Genomic DNA, 19,775 nt, shown 5'->3' with positions numbered 1-19,775 from the left:
AAAATTTACTCAGTTTTATTTTGTTTTGTACCAGTTTGGTGGCAGCAGTGGGATCCAAAGGAGACATCTGATGGCTTAGGGGATGAGAAACACAGGCAGTGGTACCTGCAAAACTTTTGAGTTCTCCATCTTTGTCACTGATTCTGAGAGCCGTGGGTAAGTTCCTCTCAGCAAGTGCTGTAGAGAAACACAGCAGGGGGCTGTGAGGGAGGGTTGGGCGTCACTTGGTAGGAGGGTCTGAAAGGCCTCAATAGGGTGATATTTGATGGGACCAGAATGACAAGAGGGAGCCAGCCCTTCAGGGGTCTGGGAGCAGTGTGTCAGGGAGATGGCACCACCGGTCCTGAGTCTCACAGGCAGAAGTGAGTTTGGCCAGAGGAGGTCAGAAATATGGCCAGTGCAGCTGGAAGGAGGCTGGGAGGAGAGAACAGGAGCTGGGGTGGAAGGTAGGGCCAGGGCCTGGTAGGCTGTGTCAGTTACCTTTCCCTCTCTGACTTCATTGCCCCTAACCTTGCTTTTCAAAACTACAAATGTTGACTATCTCACAATTTGTGTGTATCAGCAATGAGGCACGTTTTAGCTGGGTGCCTCTGCCTCACTGAGTTGAACAGGTTGGGGCTGTGGCCTCAACTGAGGCTCAACTGGGGGAGGACAAGCCCCCAAGGTCACTCTCAGCCTTCAGGATTCAGTTTGGACTGAGAGCCTGAGTTCCTTTCTGTCTGTTGGCCTGGGCACTCCCGTGCTTCTCTCCTCTATAGGCCTCCACATTGGGCAGTCCCAAAACACTGGTATTTGATTCCTCAGTTACAGGGATTCGACAGAGTGAGAGAGAGAGATGCAACATGAGAGAGGGAGTAAGAGGAAGTGAGAGACTTGTGTAGTTAAAATTTAGACAAGACATCCCATCACATTGGCTCTTATTATGTTCATAAGCCAGTTACTAACCACTTAGTGGTTCCACGGGGATGGCTATGCCATGAGTGGGGTTTACTGGGTACCATTGTGGAGACTTCCCACCTCATAGGCCAAGATGAGGCCCTTGGGTCTCATTCTCCATAAAACAGGAAACAGTTGAATGGTTTTATGCCACAGAAGGCAGTATCTAAATTTCCGTTAGTTTCAAACCCCTCATGATGCTGACCTGAAAATGAGGCCAAGTTGGGAAGTGACTGTTCCAATATCACATTGCTAGAATCCAGGCCTGTTTTGAGTGGTGTTCTGTGCTACATGTCACCCCTTCTTGTTATTCTTCCATCTCTAAGTTTGTGCCTTAGGTACATGTGACACCAGCCCACAGGGGTAATAGATATTATCTCATATACACCGGGTGAGGTCCCTAGGAAGTAGATTCTAGCCTGATCCCCATGGTGCAGGTTTGGAGACTAGGGAGGACCTGAGAGGCACAGGGACTTTCCCAGGATGCAGAACTGGTAAGAAAGAGGAGGTCTGCATTCATCTCTGTCTCCTCAAAGCTAGGACCTGAGTTAGGTTTCCAGGGAACTGTGGCTAGGGCTGTGTAGGCTCCTTGTGTACAGTTCAGGAAGTGACATGAGAGAGGAGGGTGAGCAGCCCGGGCTCAATGGGCAGCTCTGGAGAAATCTGATTGAGGTAAGGGTCCCAGGTAAAGGAATCTTGAAAAATGACCCCATCTCCTTGGTCCTAGGCCTCAACAGATCTTAGAACTCTGGTAACCAGGCACCCACAGCCCCCCATCCAGCTCACTTGAATGGAGACAGCCAAGAAGCAAAAATGTTTTGTTGTTGTATCCAAACTTTTGCAGGATCTGGCCTCAAAAAAACCCAGAAAGAGAATCTTTTTGATTGTTGCCGATGTTGGCTCAGCCCTCATCCCTGACGCCTCTGGGTGTCTGACAGGAGGCAGTGAAGGGTAACATGGGGGAGCCCAGGAAAGGCTAGTGCAGGCCAGGACACAACGGTGATCCCACCTGATCAACCCCACACTCCAGGCCCCTCATAGTGTGTGTGTGTGTGTTTGTGTGTCTGTGTGGAGTGGGGAAGGCAGGGTATGTGGGACAGGCCATTCCTAAGCAGGAGCTTGTTGTTAGGTGTCGGAAACCTGGTGGGTCTGTCACGTTCATACCCCAGATCATGGCTGACAGCATGAGAAGTTGAGCTCCTCTACTCATATATTATTGAGCCCTAGAGGTTTCATTTCCTTCCCTCCCTGACCAAAGATCTTTGCCAGGATGCCCTCTGTGCCTGAACTGAGGAGCAGACTTTCTCTTGGGGGTTGGCCTCAGTGGCAGTGTGCAGGCCACCCCTGATTCCCTCTGGCCCAGCTCCCAGGCAGTCTTTGCAGAACTCTACTCAGGAGGTCGTCGAGTAGCTGCCCAATGGTTTCAACTCCACCAACTCACTAGACAAGGAGCAGGTACATGAGGCCACCCACACCATCCAGTGCTGCTCTGAGATGACAGCAGGAGCAGAGGGCCTCCACACTCAGGACCTTGAGATGATGGGGTTGGACCAGAACTAGGGTGGGACCAGTCAGGGGCTGTCTCTTTTTCAAGCTAAAGGGGACGTACATGCAGGTAACCTTGTCTGGTTCAGAGCTGTGCTCCCTTGACCCTATTTCCCTTGTCTGTTGTGAGTTTAGCAGGCCACTGAGGCAGAGCCAGAGGCTAAAGGGGACTGCAGGCTGGCTATTCCTGGAAGAGAAGTGGGATCTTTCCTGTATTTAGAAGGACACATGGAAAGTCAGCTATGTGAGTGAACCTTTCTCTTTATCCCGCTCCAGAGTCAGCTCCAGAGTTTCAGCCAGCAGCAGAAGCAGAGCTGTGGGCAGTGGTGGAGGTAGAGCTGGCTCCAGCTCCGTTGACACCACACCCTCTAGCACTGGAGCCAGTGTCCCCTCTACCAGCAGTGTTGGAGGTGGAGCAAGGGCCAACATGGGCTCCAGCAGGAGTGGGAGCTGCTAAGTTGGAGTCACCTGGACCATCATTTCTAGTGGGAAGTCCATCTCCACCTGTGGCTAAGAAGTGTGAGAAGAAGCCCAACCTACGGCCTTCCCTCCTAAGCTGGTGGTGGAGCAGTTGATCGTGATGGATGCAGTGAGCAGCTGGGCTCTGAGGGTGGGGTGGGGTAGGCCTTCCCTCTGCCATCGTTGCCCCAGACCTCATCCAGTCTCCTATGATCTGGGCCCGAATCCTGGCTCCACCCCTTACCAACCATACGACCTGGGCAACTTTCTGAACCCCTAAGCCTTTGCTTTCCACCTGCAGAGCGTAGAGGTGGACACTAACAGGACCTGCTGCACAGAGTGGCTATGCCGGCTCCTTGAAGAGAAGGAAGGGTGAGCAGGGCCTGGCACATCAGTAGTGGAGGGGAACTCACTGTATGCAGCCAGGTCCCTGGTGGCCCAACCGTCTGCTCAGGAAGCTCAACAGCCTCAGGACTTATTAGACACCTGATGTGTACTCCACTACAAGGGAGACAGACAAGGCCCGTGGTTGTAGCTGCCAGGGGAGAATGTGCATCAGAACGGGGAGTGTGACCAGAGGGGGATCAGTGTGTTGGAAGATGCCCCCTTGGGATGAGCCGAGGTGAGCCACCATCTGGAGCTTGGAGTTAACCAGGACGGGCTGGATGCAAATGTCCCTCTCCCTTCCCTGCCAGTATTGGGTCCTGGGTCATCCTCTGGGTACCCTCAGTGGACAGAGAAGAAAAGCCAGGGACTCTCACAAGGCTCGGGCCACATCATGAGCTTCCTGAGCTCCAGCTCTAAACTGTGACCCCTGTGTGGGACTTTTGGGGATGTGGACACAGAGCTGGGGTGTGGCAATGTTGGGTGACACTCCCCCTGTTCCCCAGGAGCTCTTCCGGAAGGTGGTGCCCTCTCAGTGCCTGGGCTCCACCTGGGGCAAGAGGAACAAGCCCAGCAATGAGCACCTGGCACACACCGTCCGGGCCACCATCGACCACTTCAGAAGGGTGGCCAGCCTCGTCGTCACCACCTGCCTCGGGGACCCGAGCATGATGGCCCAGGACAGGGTGAGGGTGGTGGAGCGCTGGATCCAGGTGGCCCAGGTGTGCTGTGGGAGGCCCAGTGGAGCCCCTCTCTGGAGCCTTGGGAACTGCCTCCACCTTTATCAGATCCCAGGATTGCAGTGTGTGGTCTAAGCCCCTGCAAGTCCCTAGGCCCTTCTTGCCAGGGGAATGCTGACCTTGACTCCAGGTCCCACTGCGGGGATGCTCACTTCCTACCTGGCTCCCTCCCTGGGTTGAGCTAAAATCCTCCTCCTTGTGAGTGTTACTCTTTGGGTCCTAAATGTGCCTTTCTGGGGCTCCCTGAGCATCTGTCTCATCCAGGAGAGGAGATTTAAATAGAAGGGGACTGAAGCTAGAGCAAGCAGGGCTCCAGTACCCCACCTCACAGCTCATTCTCTTCCCTTCCCCAGGAGTGCAAGATCCTGAAGAACTTCTCCTCGCCCTGCACTGTCATCTCTGTTCTGCAGAAAACATCCATATGCCACCTGAAGAACACATGGGGGAAGTTTCCTGGTGGGTAGGCCTCTCTCCATAGGAGGACCAGGGTGGATGGGGGATCTCCCGTACGTCTGCCATTGGCCCCTCAGTCAGCTGGGAACTCCTGGGTGGCAGCAAATGCTTGGAACAGGGCCTGGGCCTCAGCGGTGTGTCTCTAAGTCTCCTGGTGTCCTTAGTGCACCAATTCTGCTTCAGGATTCGGTTTCTCTAAATGCCAGGTACTGGGTTGAGCCACATTGGAGATTTTCAAGTGTTTATAGCAACAGAACTCTATGCCCAGTTGAAACTGAAAGTGGTCAAAAGAGAGCTGCTCTGTATAGCGGGGGAATGGAGACCCCAGTGACCAACAGGAGAGCCCCCTCCCAGTCTCACAAGACCTTAGCCCTCAGAGGAGCCCAGTGAGAGCACTCCTCCAGGCAGTTTGAATCTCTCAGGTTGTCAAAGAAAAAGATTTGCACTCAGACCCCTCATATTATCCCTAAATTTATCCTTCCCTCTTTCTCCTCTCCTCAGGGAGCGCTCTGAAAAACTTAAGGAGCACTATAGCCAAGACGAGTCCTTGAGCAGAGAACTGATGACCAAGGTAGAGTGGAGGCTGGGGGTCTGGAAAGAGAGGAAGTGCCACGGGGGGAGGGGGACTGGGCAAGCTGTGGTTTTGATAGTTTCTCACTTGAACTTTCTCTGAAACGTTCCCATCTATCTTGTCCAGGTTAACAAGCTTAGGGATCTGTTTGGCCCATGGGCAGGTGGGGTGCCGTTTGTGGGCAGGAGGCCCTGGTCATGGGACACAGTGGTGTTGGCTGTGCTGTTCCAGGGCGAGTTGCCGAGCTGGCGCCATCAGCAGATTTCTGGCTTCCATGCACTTCCGTCCTGCTGAATGTAGCTTCTCCCAGACTGTTGGGTGGTTGGGTGGGTTTATCCCTCAGCCTAAACCTGTCCTCAGGAAGCCAGGCCCCTGCTGCTCCTTCTATCTTCACCATGTCTCCAAGGGGAGAGCACACTGCCTACCCCAGGAACGGGCACAGCAGAGAATTCCCCTGGCCCAGGTGGACAAACAAGATGCTCATCCTTGGATCTGAACAGCTGGACCAGAGACAGATATGTGTGCGTTCTGGGACCCCCCCTGGACGCCTAGAACAGTCATTCGAGTCAACAACGGAGTCTCACCTGAATGCCTGGTTGGCAATGACATATACCCCAGGTGGCTTATGAGTAGCGCCTAGGCAACTGATAGATTCTTAGTGGATCCTGCTGAAAGGAAGTTAGGAGCTTCATGTAAACAGGGAAGCAAAATGTCCTCTCACCCCTTCCCTGTTGATCAGAGGTGGCACCTTGGGGGTCCAGTTTCTGAGTGGATAAAGAAAGAGTTCAGTGCAGGGGAATATCCTGAGTGGTTCCTTGGGGGAGGAGAAGGGTTTGGCATTGCCTCTGTCCCAGCCTGGGGGCCAGACACTCCACGAGACTGGGGCAGGCAGGAGCCATTCAACCAGACTCCCAAGACACCACATCCTCTCCATCCACGCCTCGGCCCACGACCAAGCTTCGAGAGCTCGGGGGTCAGGACTATTGTCAGTGGTGGGGCTGGGGGTTAGGTGAGGATGTTGGAACAGGGTCTGTGGCTGGGAGGGCCAAGTGGCCTCTCCTCTGTGGCCCCTGAGCAACTCATTGCCCCTGTTTGGGCCTCTGTCTCCCCATCAGGGAAATGGAAGGATGGTGATCGTGTGGTGCAGGCCTCACATGGGGGTGATGAGGTAAGAGGGAGGAAAGGAATGTGGGAGCTTTCTGCCTGCTCCCTGGAGGGGTGAGGGCAAGAACAGCGATGACAGTCATGCGACAGTGAGTCCTCAGGAGAACCTGTGAAGTAGCTGGAGTTCTCACACTTTCCAGATGAGGAAACAGGCTCAGGGAGTCCAGGACGCAAGCCCAAGCTTACACTCAGAGAGTTGAAACTGGGCTTGTTCTGGAATCACAAGACCTTGGAGGGTGGAGTGGCATTGGTACCAGTTGACTCGAGTCAGATGTCCAGTGTCGGAGGCGAGTGGTGCTGGAGAGAAATGCGGTGAGGGGACTATGGCCTCACTGACACTGTCCTCGACCCTGACAGGAGGGGCCTTCCACGTTTGCCCCCCGGAAATCAACCCCCAGAGGGTGCAGGAGAAGGAGCAGCAGCAGCAGCAGGTGAGTGTGCCTGTGGGGGAGGGGCTCTGCGTTCCCAGCTGGAGGCCTCAAATCAAGAGAGGAGGGCCCTTTCTCTTGGTGCCACAGTGTCCGAATCCCCCAGTAGAAGTGACCAGGATGGCCTGGAAGAGCTGGTGCAGGATGGGTTTGTTGTGGGGAGGGACAGGGACCACATACCCTGTGATTTGCTAGAAGCCTGCCCTGGGAGAGGAGGAGGAGGAGTGTGGTGTTCTTGGGGTGTGAAGCAAGGAGGAATTGAGGGGAGGCTAGTAAGGGTCCTAGGCTGTTCCCCGTGGGAACCCTGGGGTGGGCCAGGAGGCTGTGGCTGTGGACTTTTCAGGGGAGGGTCTGCAGGGGGTCGACTTGAGAGCAAGGGCTCATCCCACCCGCACCCCAATGTCACAAGGTGTCGTCCCCTATCTTGGCACTTTCCTTGGTGACCTGCTTATGCTGTGTCTGGCGATGGGTGATTATCTCGAGGTGGGTGAACCTGAGGCCAGGCAGGAAGGACCACGATCCTGAACCTTGGGATGCGGGAGCCCCCGAAATGTGCTCCGAGCTCTCAGCACTTGACACATCTCTCCTGGGAGCCTCGCAGTGGCCCCTGGGAGCTGGGGCATCAGGCCCATCTTAGAGATGAGTGAACAGAGGCTCCACCTGAGACACCCATTCCGGTTCCCCAGGCTGGGGAAACTCAGAGCTGCCTGATGGCACAGCCGCGTGAGGTTTTATCTGAGCTGGACTCAGCCTCTAACTCCCATGCTCCCCATGGAGGGAGAGAGGGGTCGGCCCCCCCCCAAGTCAGGCAGCACATAAGTTGCTGAGCAGTCCCCTCTGCCTGAGGCCTCAGCCTCCAAGTCTGTCATCAGAGAGGGTTGTGCTGCCAGGTCCCTCAGCCTCCCCCCATGTCCTCCTTCTCTGGAGCCCAGAGCCCGGCCTAGGTCCAAGTCCTGTTTTCTCTGCATGCTCCGCCCCCTCTGGGGACCTGGCAGTCGTGCACCATGAGAAGGGGTGGACATAAGGGGCTAGTCAGTCTATGGCATTCTGTCTGATGGACTCTGGCTCTCCACCTTCCAGTGGAATGAGATCAACCTTAAGAAAGGGACTGAGGTGAGCAGCTGTGGCACTCCCTGCAGGGGAGGGGAAGGAGGTGGAAATCAGAGACCCTCTGGGCAGAACAGTCCCTGGTTCCACCCCCTGTATCTTACATTGAGTGGAAGACTTCGATAACAGAGAAGTGGGAGACCCATCCAATTGGCGGGTTGGTTGAGGGGAGGATGGCATCAAGGATAACTTCTTGGAGGAGGGGCTGATTATTCCCATTCTGAGAACAGGTAGAGCCTGGATAGAACTGGTCGGACGGAGCGTTGCCAGGACTGGTCCCCTGCCCCACCCCTCACCCCCCACAAGGCCCCTGCAGCATCCCCCACCCAGGCCCTGTGTGCATCCTCTCCTTCCCTCTGGTCCCAGGAATACTGAGTCATGAGGGAGATGCTGCTGCTCCCAGTGGTTGCAAAGAATTACAACCAGAGCTGGAGGAGTGATTTGGGGCCTGATTCCAGGACATGGAGCTGCTCAACGAGAATGATAGTTGAGGCTGTGCAGGAGTTGAGTGAGGGCAGGGGTGGACTCTCCATGTTGGCCAGTCCAGAGAGCCTGTCTCCATGGCCCCCTGCTCAGCCCCAGGCCTTATTGCTTGGCGAACTCTGGGACACCCAGACTCCAGCTGCTGGGAAGGCAGTGGGGGGACACCTGAGGTGTGGCTCCTGGTAGGCTCAGAGGTGCCTCTCTGCCCTGTAGCTACAGCCTGTCCTGCCTGCTGGATCCCCAGATCTAGTTGGCCAGCAGAATATTCAAGGCCAAGAAGAGCCGGCCATCATCAAGTTCAGGGGTGAGTGAGTGTCTGGGCTGGGGTGACTGACTCCTAGGAGTTCAGTAAAGCTTTGAGCTAAGCGTGTCCTTGGGGAGTCCGATAGCTGGCACTGGGATCCCACCTCCACTACTGAGCAGTCCTGTGACTGGGGTGACTCTCTTCAGCTTCCTGAGACTCCGTGTCCTCCTCTGTGAAATAGGTGATAGTAAACGATTTCTCCCGTGGCAGGGACAAGTGGGGTACTGGTGGCTAACAGCACTGAGCACAAGGTCTGCAGCACCCAGTGCAGTGGGGACAGGGTGGGTGGCCATGATTCTGAGGGAGGCCCCCCAAGATAACCCGACACTTCTACTCAGCCCCCAGGCCCCAATACCGAGCCCCATACCAGTGGCCGATCACAGCCTCATCCTCAGTAGCCGGGACACAGCTGGGAAGCTTGCGATGCACCGGGCCAGCTCCTCCCACCTGACAGGAAGGGGAGCATTGTAAGCTGATTCCTGGAGTCCCCTGAAGCCCAAGAGAGAGAGGACGACCCCATCTCAGCTCCCTGACATCCCCCAGCATCTATGAACCCATTAGGGAGGGACAGTAGTTATTTGTTGTAAATAATAAATGCCATGTTTGAATATTATATTAAAGTCCTGTTCCCTTTACAGCCTGGAACTTGTGGTGTGGTTCTGTCACTTTCTGTAGGCATGTGAGGGAGACACAGAATCTCACATTTCTCCTTGAATCAAGAACTCTTCCGGGTCATCAGCTTATTGTATGTGGGAGAAGGGAGAAGGGCCAGCCCCTTCTCTGGCTAGTGGGGACAATCCCAAGTCCCCCTAACACCGAGGACCAGTTCATTTCAGTATCATTCAGCTCCTCCAGGTGCAGGCACAGCCCACCACCCCTTCTCCTGAGATTTAAAGGTTGAAGGTACTTTCACAGGCAGAGAAAAAAACCACTGAAATGTGGGTGACTTTAAAACAGCGCTACGCAGGACCATGTCATGCCACAGGCAGGGGCTGCCTTCCTAATTCTGGAGGAAGAGGGAATGTTTTCTGCTTCTCTTCTTGAGGTTTCTTTTGACCAAATTTTAGGAACTTGTTTTCTAGTTCAATCTCTGGGAATATATCAGCTCTAAGTGGAGAAAACAATGGAAAAAGATCAAAATGTGCACGTTGAGAGGACAAGACCCGCGGAAGTTCATTTGCAGATGGACTAAAGGCAGGCAGGACTTTCCCTCCTGAGGGCCCTCTAGGGGCTCCATGTTCACCTCTGACCTAGATTTGAATCCTGCTGGAATCCTTGTCCAGGACCCTGAATTCCTTTTCCTGCTTGATTTGTATCCAGGAGGAAAGATTTGTGATGCAGCTTTTAAGGCTACAGCTGGGCCTTGTTACATAAACATGACTGCTCCCTGTGAACTAGGATTTTCAGCACCCCTGCCTTCCTTATGCAATTCCCTTTAGGACAGAATTTCCCTAGAAAGCCCCAAACCTCCTCCCTGACTTGGCCTGATGGATCCCGAGTGAGCTCTACTTTGCCAGGATAAGGGACCATAATCCTGGCCAGTCAGTGACCCCACATTGTCCCTTGCTGTCCAAGGTGACTTCTGAGCCCGTGTTCTTCTGAGGTCCATGGTCTTGGACAATCCTCAAGTTTACACACTCAGTGTTGGTGTTCCAAACTCGTCCAAATGGGGCAACTGGGCCCAAGCCCTTAAAGTGTGTCAACCCTGGGTGTCTGTGATTTTTTCCCCAGTCTTGTGTTGTGGTTACATTACAACCACCTGCTGGGGTGTGAACCCTGTTTGGAGCTTTGAAAGATCAGGTATGACGGGGTTGTGGGGGGCTCCAGCAGGGAAAGCCACGGAACTGATGATCCATGGACGTACATGAACACAGACTTACCAATTAAAATACTGAAATGCTCCCCATCTGGTGGTGAATAGACACTGCTCTGAGCTCACACCGAGAACCCACCACATGACTAGAAGCTTTCAAAGGGTTACTAAGTGGCATTTTGAAGCTCTTCCCTTGGGAACACCCTGTAAGACGAGGGCCAGATGAATCGCTTGGCACTTGTGAGTTATCGCCTCCTTTCTGATGGCTGCAAGTGTCATCCAGACACACAGGCTGGACTCTGTCAGGGAAGCCTTCTCAGGACAGCCAGAAGCTGAGGATGAATTCTGGTTCCCGGCATCCCAGGCCCTTCCTGACACAGCATAACCACCCAGGAAAGTGGTTTGGTAATGAAAAAACTGGGAAGGCCATACTTTCCCTCCAAAGAGAAAGAGAAGTGCCAACAGTGAAAGATTGATCCCCTAAATAGACAATTGAATCCCAACAAGCAGTGGGTTCTTGTCAGATTACTGATGCTGAAAAGGCCTCTTTTGATAATAGCACGATCCCCCAACTGCCGTGTCCATCTACATGAATCAAATTTCCAACACATATGGATCTAAAAAACTGAGGGAAATCTGGTATTTCCTTAGATGCAACTCTGAAGTAGCATGCAACAAAGAACATAAAAATGGAGACTTAGAAGTAAATATCTAATTTGAGAACATAGACATCGAAGTGCTTTTGAAATATTTTGGAATCTATTGGAATATTACACAAAAAGAATAATCCACTTTAAGTAGGTTTTACTGTGACTGTGGGGAAAAACTGAATCATCCCGTGACGTTGATAACTCTCTGCTGACTTGAAAGTAAAAATAAATAATGTGCATAGTAAAGGAAAATGAGAGAACAGCATGAAAAAAGAAGATCTTTCTCTCCTCACCTGAAACTCAACCTCTCACCTCAGAAAGAATCCACTGTCTATATTTTCTATTTCACGCAGCAGAGTTTAATAAAAGAAACGTATTGGTATGTTTTAAAGTTTCAAGAGCTCAAAGCAAGGAAACATTAGGGACGCTGCCAAGAGACCTCACTGAGGTGCCTGCTCCATTTCATCTGCTGTCAGGACGTCCTTCTTGGCCCCTCACTTTCTCTGCCTCACTAGCAAGTCTGTCCGCCATCAGTGCTACCACCAGTCTCTCTCCTGTGCTCTTCACTGCCCTTTCCTCCTTCCTGATACCTTCCTCAGTCGCCAGAAATTGTTGGCAGTGGAACTGTGGAATGCCCAGATCAGCTCCTGGAATCATCTCTGCCAAATCTGAAGACCGGCAGGAGTGGGCATGGAACCTGGAGTGCAGACTACCTGCGAACACACCTGGCAGGGATTCACCTGTGTGACTAGGTGCAAGTTTTTGCAACGCTTTGGCAAGATTGAAAGGACTTACCAGTTTTCCTGCATTGCTGCAGGCCTGGAGTCCTTGCGGTCTCTCGGGCCAGCAGACCTGGTGAGGCTGGTCCAAAGTGTCCTCCCAGAGACCCGTCACAGCCAGAATGGGATGGGATTCTAGTATCCGGCCTCTTGAATATGTCACTGGACATCCTCAAAGGGTTGAAGATGCTTAAACCAGGCTTTGGTTTGGACTGGTTCCCACAGTTACACTGCTTCCTCTGTGAAGACGTAACTATCATCCTTCTTTTCTTCTTACCTTACAAAAATAAATCATGAAATTGGGTCAAATGACAAAGGAACCCTGACTTTTTAGGACAATTATCCTGGCTGTTTTGTACTTCCACCCTCCCTCTGTCCTCCAGGGATAGATCTGACTTGTGTCCTGGGATGTCATCAGGCAAATTTGCATCAAGAACAGAAAGCTCAAGGTCAAAATTTAAGGCTACTCCAGATCATTTCTCCTCCCCCATCCTGTTAACACCCCTCCTTGTTTGAGTGTGTTTCTATTATATTCTTGTCCTTGTCACTCTAAACCGCACAAGTCCTGACACTCCCTCTCAGGGCAGTCGGTCCCCAAACCTTTACTAAATCCCAAATCCTACCATTTCTGTGTTTTCTGACTACTCATTTGCTTAATCCATTGACCACTTGGTGTTCATAGAAGTTAAATCAATAGCGACATTATCAACCACTCCCTGTTAACGACTTACTCCCATATCCCAGATGTTCACATAATCCAAACGGTTATGGTCAAAAGTAAATAATTCAGAAAACGTATTCACCCACCACAAATTCCTGATCTCTAATACTTTTATTCAAACACTCATACAGTAGATACCTGTCCCTCAAGATCAGAAGTAATGCCAGATCACCGATCCCCACCTTAAGTTCCTCCTACACCTATCAATCCTGGATTCCATGGACTATGATCTCAATACTTTCCTTGGAATAATAAAAAATTCCTTACCACTCATTTATGTTGTAAACCTCCAAACCAAGACTTTCCCAATTATCTGCCATGCAGTAGCTACTGCTGGTCTTATAACAAACTGAAGAAAAAACATGAAACATTATCTTTTGGTACCATTGTAAAAACAAAACCATCTGCATCAACTGGGAAGCACCCATAATGCCTGAAAATTTTGTTCTCTTTTTTTGTGTTGGGTCAATAACAAAAAGAAAAATCAATTAAAAAATGGGCAATGGACCAGAATAGACTTTTTCCAGTGAAGACATACAAGGGACCAATAGGTGTATGAAAAGGTGTTCGGCATCACTAATCAGGGAATGCAAATCAAAACCACAATGAGCTATCACTTCACACCTTTTAAGATGGTGATTATCAAAAAAACTAAAGATGGCAAATGTTGGTGAGGATGTGGAGAAAAGCAACCCTTGTGGGAATGTAAATTAGTACAGCCATTATGGAAAACAGTGAGCTTCCTCCAAAAATGAAAACTAACATATGATGCAGCAATCCCACTTCTAGTATATACCCACAGGAATTGAAATCAGGGTCTCAACGAGATACCTGCTCTCTAATGTTCATTGCAGCTAATTCACAATAGCCAAGACACGGAAGTAACCTAAATGTCACTGATGGATGAATGGAAAAAGAAATGCAATATTAGTCAACCTTGAAAAAAGAAGGAATTTCTGCCATTTTTGACAACATGGATGGACCTGGAAGACATTATGCTAAGTGAAATAAGGCAGACAGAGAAAGGCGAATACTCACTTATATGTGGAATCTAAAATAGTCAAACTCATACAAGCAGAGGTTAGAATGGTGGTTACCAGGGGCTGGGGGGATGGATAAATAAGGAGCTGATGGTCAAAGGATACAAAATTTCTGTTATCAAGATAAATAAGTTCTGGAGATGTAGGACAAGCATAGTGCCTACAGCTGACAAGACTGTATTGCATACGTCACATTTGCTAATAGAGTAGATATTAAGAGTTCTTACCACAGAATAATAGTACAAAAGGAGTTGAGAGAAAACTTTGGGAGGTGATGGATATGTTTGTGGCCTTGATGGTGGTGACAGTCTCAAGGGTGTATACTTAGGTCCAAATCCATCAAGCTGTATATGGAAAAGTAAGACATAATCGTTGATTCCTCTGCACCTTGAAATACACCGTGTCCTCATCACAAGAGAAAAAAATTTGTAACTATGTATGGGGATGGATGTTAACTGGACTTATTGTGGTGATCATTTCAACATATATACAAACAATGAATCATTATGTTGTACCCCTGAAACTAATATAATGTTGTATGTCAACATTACCTCAATAAAGACAATATAACAGAGAAAACCATTTGAATATTGTAAATGAGTTCAGTGAATCCCTGAAACTGCCCCATTCCCATATGAGAGTTACTGGAAGCAGAGAGGATGAAGTAAGATGGAAGAAAGTTGTACAAAACAGTAATCAAATTAAAATCATTTAAGTTGCTATGAGCTCCTTGTGGCAAAGTTCTTTGAGCACTGATCATTCACCTTTTCTTGGAAAAGCATACTTTCAGATCCAACCCATAATAGTTTCATCATTTGCTCTAATAAGAAAATTTCAACTTAATAAATAAAACCAAAAGCATCCCTTATGTATGAATAAAGTTAGTGAACTTTACAGAGAAAAGAGCATATTTGCACACTCAATAAAGGAAACAGAAGAACTGAATGATGATTGATTCTCATTCAAGCTTATCTTTGAAAGCCAGTAAAACCAGGTTATCTTTTCAAGGATGTGTGTAGAGCTGTCAGCCTTGGAAGACAGAAATAGTGACCACCTCTGGAGCAAAGGGCAGGCTTGCTTACTGCCCAGTATAATAGAAATAACACCCCTCTCTGGGGCAAAGGTCAGCAGACTTCCTGCCCATTATCAAAGATTTGAGTTCCTTAAGCTCTGAGTTCTTGCAACCCTCTGCATGTCACCCGGCACACTGTGTATCACCCTGTAAGAAGTGGGATTTAGTGAACCGGTGCAAATGCTGATACTCTGGCCACTGCTATTGCTGTGACATTAAGTCCTTTGTCTCTGACCCATGGGTCTCATGTCTTTTGCCAAGATCTATAAGACCATAGTAGGCTGACTTATTAACTTGCAGGTAAGGTAAAATATCAGGCCTTTCACAGTTCCTGACAAGCGCTTTAAGTAACTAGTAGTCCTAGGAACAGAGAGTTACCCAGAACAATATGCATGGATGGTCTTCATAGAAGACTTCATGCAACCAAAACTTTAATAAGGCTCTCTGACCTCTTTTATTTCTACCCCAATTAGAAGGAGAGGCACCAAGCTATTACAGACCTACGGCTTGTGCAAGCCACCTGGAGACCTAGTGACCAGAAACTTCCCATGGGGAGCAAAGACAGATGGGCATATTTCCAAAATGGACCCATCTGCCTCCCTATCATCCAAAAGACAGTACATTATCTTAATTTATGATGATTTCATTCATTAAAATCTTGTGATGGGCCAAAGATACACTTCTAAGAGGAGTGAGGCACATGGCAGTTGTAAGTAGATTAACAGATTTGGTGAATATGAAACTCTAAACTAAACTTAGTGTTCTAATCAATTATAAGGTACAACAAATTTAATTAGATCAATTAAATGATATTTAATGGTATGCCTGATTATTACTCTGCAATAATGATCAAGAAGCTCATATAAATAACTATAATTGGTCTTACTTTGAAATATGATAGTCAAGACTTTTTGAGATAAGCTGGAGAGAAGGAAGGGGAGAAATAGATAGCTGCTCTAAAGCCACTTTCAAGACAGCTGGATCTACATGTAACCCAGGAGATCGAGGCAGATGGCTGTGTGCCTAGATCCTCCCTGAACTGTGGTTCTCAGGGATGTCACGGGGCTGAAGCAGCTTTCTGAATCGTGTTTACATGTCCATGTGTACAATACCCCTGACCATGAGGATGAAACACCATTCAATCATCCCTTACACCTCTCTAATTTACAATTAGATTTCAAAATCATTGTATCATTACATGATCATTTATTCCTCAAACCTGTAGGATGGCGAGCTAAAAGAGAATCAAATTTCAATGGCTTCTTTTCTTTCAAGGACCAAGACGTTCTTTCACAGTTGGAATACGGATTAGAGGATAAATCCAAGTCAATGGAAACAACTTAAGAAATGAACAGAGGAATATTTCATTCCTATATATACACAGTTTTCACTGTGGCAAAAACAGAGTTACATTTTAAAAAATGAGAATTTTTTGAAATTTTATAGATATTAAAGACATTGTTTTGCTTATATTCCCTTTGGTTTACCAAATGAAACTCACTCTTTAATGGGCATTTCTAGCATTGAGTGCTAATAACAGCAGCTTTTTAAAATTCTTATTTTTCCCCGGTCAAAGACCAAGGGCAGAGGTCATCAAGAGGTCAAGTCTAATCTACCTACAGATGTGGCAGGCTTAACTATGGATGTTCAAGCCAGACATTGCCAGCAGAACCAAATCTCTTCACCCATAGGTGAGTTTTTACTAGTAATCACAGAGACTTAAGAATATCAAAGGAAATTCTGTGGTTTTTTTGTGTGTGTGTGTGAGAAGGACCAGTCCTGAGCTAACATCCAATGTCAATCCCCCACTTTTTTGCTGAGGAAGACCGGCTCTGGGTTAACATCCGTGCCCATCCTCCTCTACTTTATATGGGACACTGCTACAGCATGGCTTAAGAAGCGGTGCATCGCTGTGTGCCTGGGATCTGAACCGGCAAACCCCGGGCCGCTGCAGCGGAGTGTGTGGGCTTAACCGCTTGTGCCACTGGGCAGGTCCTCAAAGGAAATTCTTTATTAAGAACCAAAGTTATAGATTCCTATCTTGGATTCATTACTTTGAATTTTTGACCCAAATCATATATATCGATTGGACCATGCTCAATTCTATGATCTTTGGAAGATTCAGCCTACAGCTGAAGAGAAACTGATGCGACACCAATATCTTATCCTCTCTGAAGTCCAACTGAGAGCCCCTGGAGTCAGAAGTTTTCAAGACAAGAAAAAGTCATCCTTCTGAACAGAGAGAGTAGAGGCTATTCAAACATTCAACTTTAAATTGTTAACATGACTCGTTAGAATGTGATGGAGCAAGCATAATACCTTCTAAGTTTCAAGATTTTTCTCCAGAATACTGAGATGGATGACCTTGAAGGCCAATTTCCCCATAAATGTATTTATTCAGTGATAAAATTAATTTCCCTATAAAATAATTCCCATAAAAATGTTAAAAATATATCATAGTCTCTCACTAAAAGGAAACAAAGCAAACTGAGGAGTTGAATAGCAGTGCAATAAATTCCATACAATGATCTTACTGCAGCGTTATGTACAATAGTGAAACTGGATGTAATCCCATTTCTATCAAAGAAGAAGTAAACAGATTATGGTATTCCTGTTCTTTGGAATACCTCTAAAACATTTAAAATGGTAAGTTAGAATGATGTGCACTGATAACGGGAAACGTCTATGATATATGGTTTGGGAAACAGCAAATTGCAAAACGATGTAGTTATGTAATTTATGTTAAAAAACTTTATGTGTGTTTATAAATACATAGGAAATGTCCAGAAGAATAAACCCCACCTTGTTAACAACAGTTCCCTCTGAGTAGAGGAGTGAGTTTTCAGGGAAGAGGATGAAAGTGGAGGGTTTCGTTTTCTATAGATCTGTGTAATTTGACATTTTTAACAGGGTGTATTTCTTTCATAATTAGAAAAATGAGTGATGTGGCCATTTTGTGCAGGGCAACAGTATTATGTTCACCAGTCTCTGTACTGTATGTTACTGCACAGCACGGACTGTAGGAGAAAGCCCAGGGGAGCAATGAAGACAAAGAAGACATGACACCCGCAAAAAGTCAGTGGAGTATTTCTACATAACAAACCTTCCAGGCGAGTGATGGTCAGTGTCCACTGCTCCAGCTCTCGCAATAAACCTAGAACCTTCCCAGGATAAGCCGGAGGACCACGCCCAACTAGTCCACTGCCTGCCCGGGGCCTGTATATGCAAGGTGACTGCCATCAAGCAGATAATGGACTCAGGATGGGGTGAGAGGCGGAGTTCCAAGTGGAGATTCAAAATGTACCAAGAAATTTTGTGAAGTGAAGGAAGCTACTCGACCTCTCTGAGCCTCAGTGTCCCCCCCCGTAGAATGGGGATCACAGGTCTACTTCACAGAGCTGTTGGGGAAGATACATAAAAGTGCCTGTGACAGCCAGTGTCCACATTATTAACAAAGTTGTATCTGACTTCAGAATAATCGATGAAAAGAATAATGTTAATGAGACCAAAGACGAGATGCCCAGCTTCATAAGCAGCATGAGAATGAGAGGAGCTCTGACTAAGCAGGGTTCTTCACAGCTCCACTGGAGAGGACGAACACGGGCTACACCTGGATAAGTCAATGTTGTACAATGACTCGTGTAGTGAGGGTGGGTCCCTAAAGACACTGCGAAATACAGTTACACACAGTGGCTCCTAGGAAACAACTACAAAGCAATCAACACAGCAGATAGGAATAGGAAAGGGGCAAGCAGAGGAGGGTAAGAGCCACAAAATCTGATGGAAGACACTGAACCACGATGAGCTCCCAGCTCTGTCAACAGCTGTTGTGGTTGCGCTAGGAGATCAAACTTCTTAGAAAGCCATTGTGGGGACGCTGGGAGCACAGTGGTCACTGCAGCCACACCTCAACAGCAGTGCATCGGAGCACACACACCCCAAAACTTTCCTCTCCATTAATTCTTGTTTTAAGATGATGAATATCCTCATGTTTCAATGTCTCCTTCCAACCCTTGTGGACGAGTGTTGTCAGAACCCCCTGAAAAATGCACAGGCCAGAGTAGGATGGAACACTGGGCGCTGGGGGAGCAGCGCTGCACCTGACCACACGCACTATCACCTGGGCCTATTGAACACGAGAGAAGAATCCGAGGATGTGGTCTAATGAGAATTCCCTGTCTTGCCACATTCAGAGACACCACAGAGTTTCTCGTCCATTTTACAAAATAACATTTTACAAAAATGTTAGAGAATTCATGTGTCATTTATTCATAAAGAGGCAAATTCTTGACAAAGTGACAGGGTCCAGTTTCCATGACCAGGTTTTTCAGTTATTTTGATAATATCCCACATTCAGGAATCGGAAATGTAACCTACTGGGATGTGTAATATAAACAAGGACTTTTTTTCATGTAGATCAATGCCCAGATTTTTGGGGAGGACATAAGTCGTGAAAGCTGCTAACCACTCCTCCACGGGTTTCAATAGAACTTTTAAATTAATTTACCAATCTCAGGAAAAGAGATTTTGGCCATTCAAATTTTTTATTTCTGCATTCAAGTGTACAGTATAGCCAAGAGAATAAACAGAAAAAAATTGACAAGAAGATCTTGCTTGCATTTCATCTTTTGCAAATAAGCAAGCTATTTTATGCTCTGTTCCTTTCACTATTCTAATCAATTTTTAAAGAATACGGTACATCTGACTATCCCTGGGCGTGTTTATCCGGGAACTTTGCCGGAATCCAAAGCAGAGATGTTAAAGCTGACGAATTTCAAATGCTGCCCAAGTGCTGTCTACCTTACACATCCGTCTCCCAAAGGTGGACCACCGGTCTTTTCCTGAGGGATCAGAGTCGTCACCTGTGTCTCTGAGAGACTGGCCACTCAGGCCTGAGCTGAGATTAGGTGATCAATCTAAAGGGCAAAATGCTTAAGCTATTCTCATCTTAAGGATGCTGTTTCAGAGGCCTCTACACTGGAATGGGTTGGTGAAAATGGCCTACTAGATACTTTCCTGGGAATTGGCTTGTTCTCCTCTGCTCTTAGCGGATCCTGGGGAAACCAGTGATTAACATCAAGGATGCCTCAACTTCCACATCTGCAAAAAAGGCAAGCAACAGCCAA

General features: G+C 48.2%; 1 protein-coding gene and 1 long non-coding RNA gene across 2 annotated transcripts in view; both read left to right on the top strand.

Moving 5' to 3' along the window:
* Positions 1 to 3,066, top strand: part of LOC131415225 (uncharacterized) — a 133,458-nt gene extending 130,392 nt beyond the window's left edge. The window contains exon 11 of the long non-coding RNA XR_009222358.1: positions 2,968 to 3,066. This is a non-coding gene — a long non-coding RNA (uncharacterized LOC131415225). The remainder of the gene's footprint in view (positions 1 to 2,967) is intronic.
* A 755-nt stretch (positions 3,067 to 3,821) lies between these two features.
* On the top strand, positions 3,822 to 9,069 carry LOC131415220 (ral guanine nucleotide dissociation stimulator-like). Its single transcript, XM_058556637.1, has 5 exons — positions 3,822 to 4,010; positions 4,418 to 4,520; positions 6,610 to 6,683; positions 8,484 to 8,574; positions 8,913 to 9,069. The coding sequence occupies exons 1-5, from the start codon at positions 3,993 to 3,995 to the stop codon at positions 9,023 to 9,025; spliced, it is 399 nt and encodes a 132-aa protein (XP_058412620.1). The 5' UTR covers positions 3,822 to 3,992; the 3' UTR covers positions 9,026 to 9,069.
* Positions 9,070 to 19,775: the final 10,706 nt, after the last annotated feature.

The sequence above is a fragment of the Diceros bicornis genome, chromosome 16 (genome assembly GCF_020826845.1).
Source record: "Diceros bicornis minor isolate mBicDic1 chromosome 16, mDicBic1.mat.cur, whole genome shotgun sequence".
NCBI classification, from domain to species: domain Eukaryota; kingdom Metazoa; phylum Chordata; class Mammalia; order Perissodactyla; family Rhinocerotidae; genus Diceros; species Diceros bicornis.
This window is presented reverse-complemented; position numbering and strand designations above follow the sequence as displayed.

Coding starts and splice junctions, on each gene's coding strand:
- LOC131415220 (XM_058556637.1), top strand. Junction 4,521..6,609: donor CACATGGGGGAAGTTTCCTG/GTGGGTAGGCCT, acceptor CGACCCTGACAG/GAGGGGCCTTCCACGTTTGC. Junction 6,684..8,483: donor AGGAGCAGCAGCAGCAGCAG/GTGAGTGTGCCT, acceptor TCTGCCCTGTAG/CTACAGCCTGTCCTGCCTGC.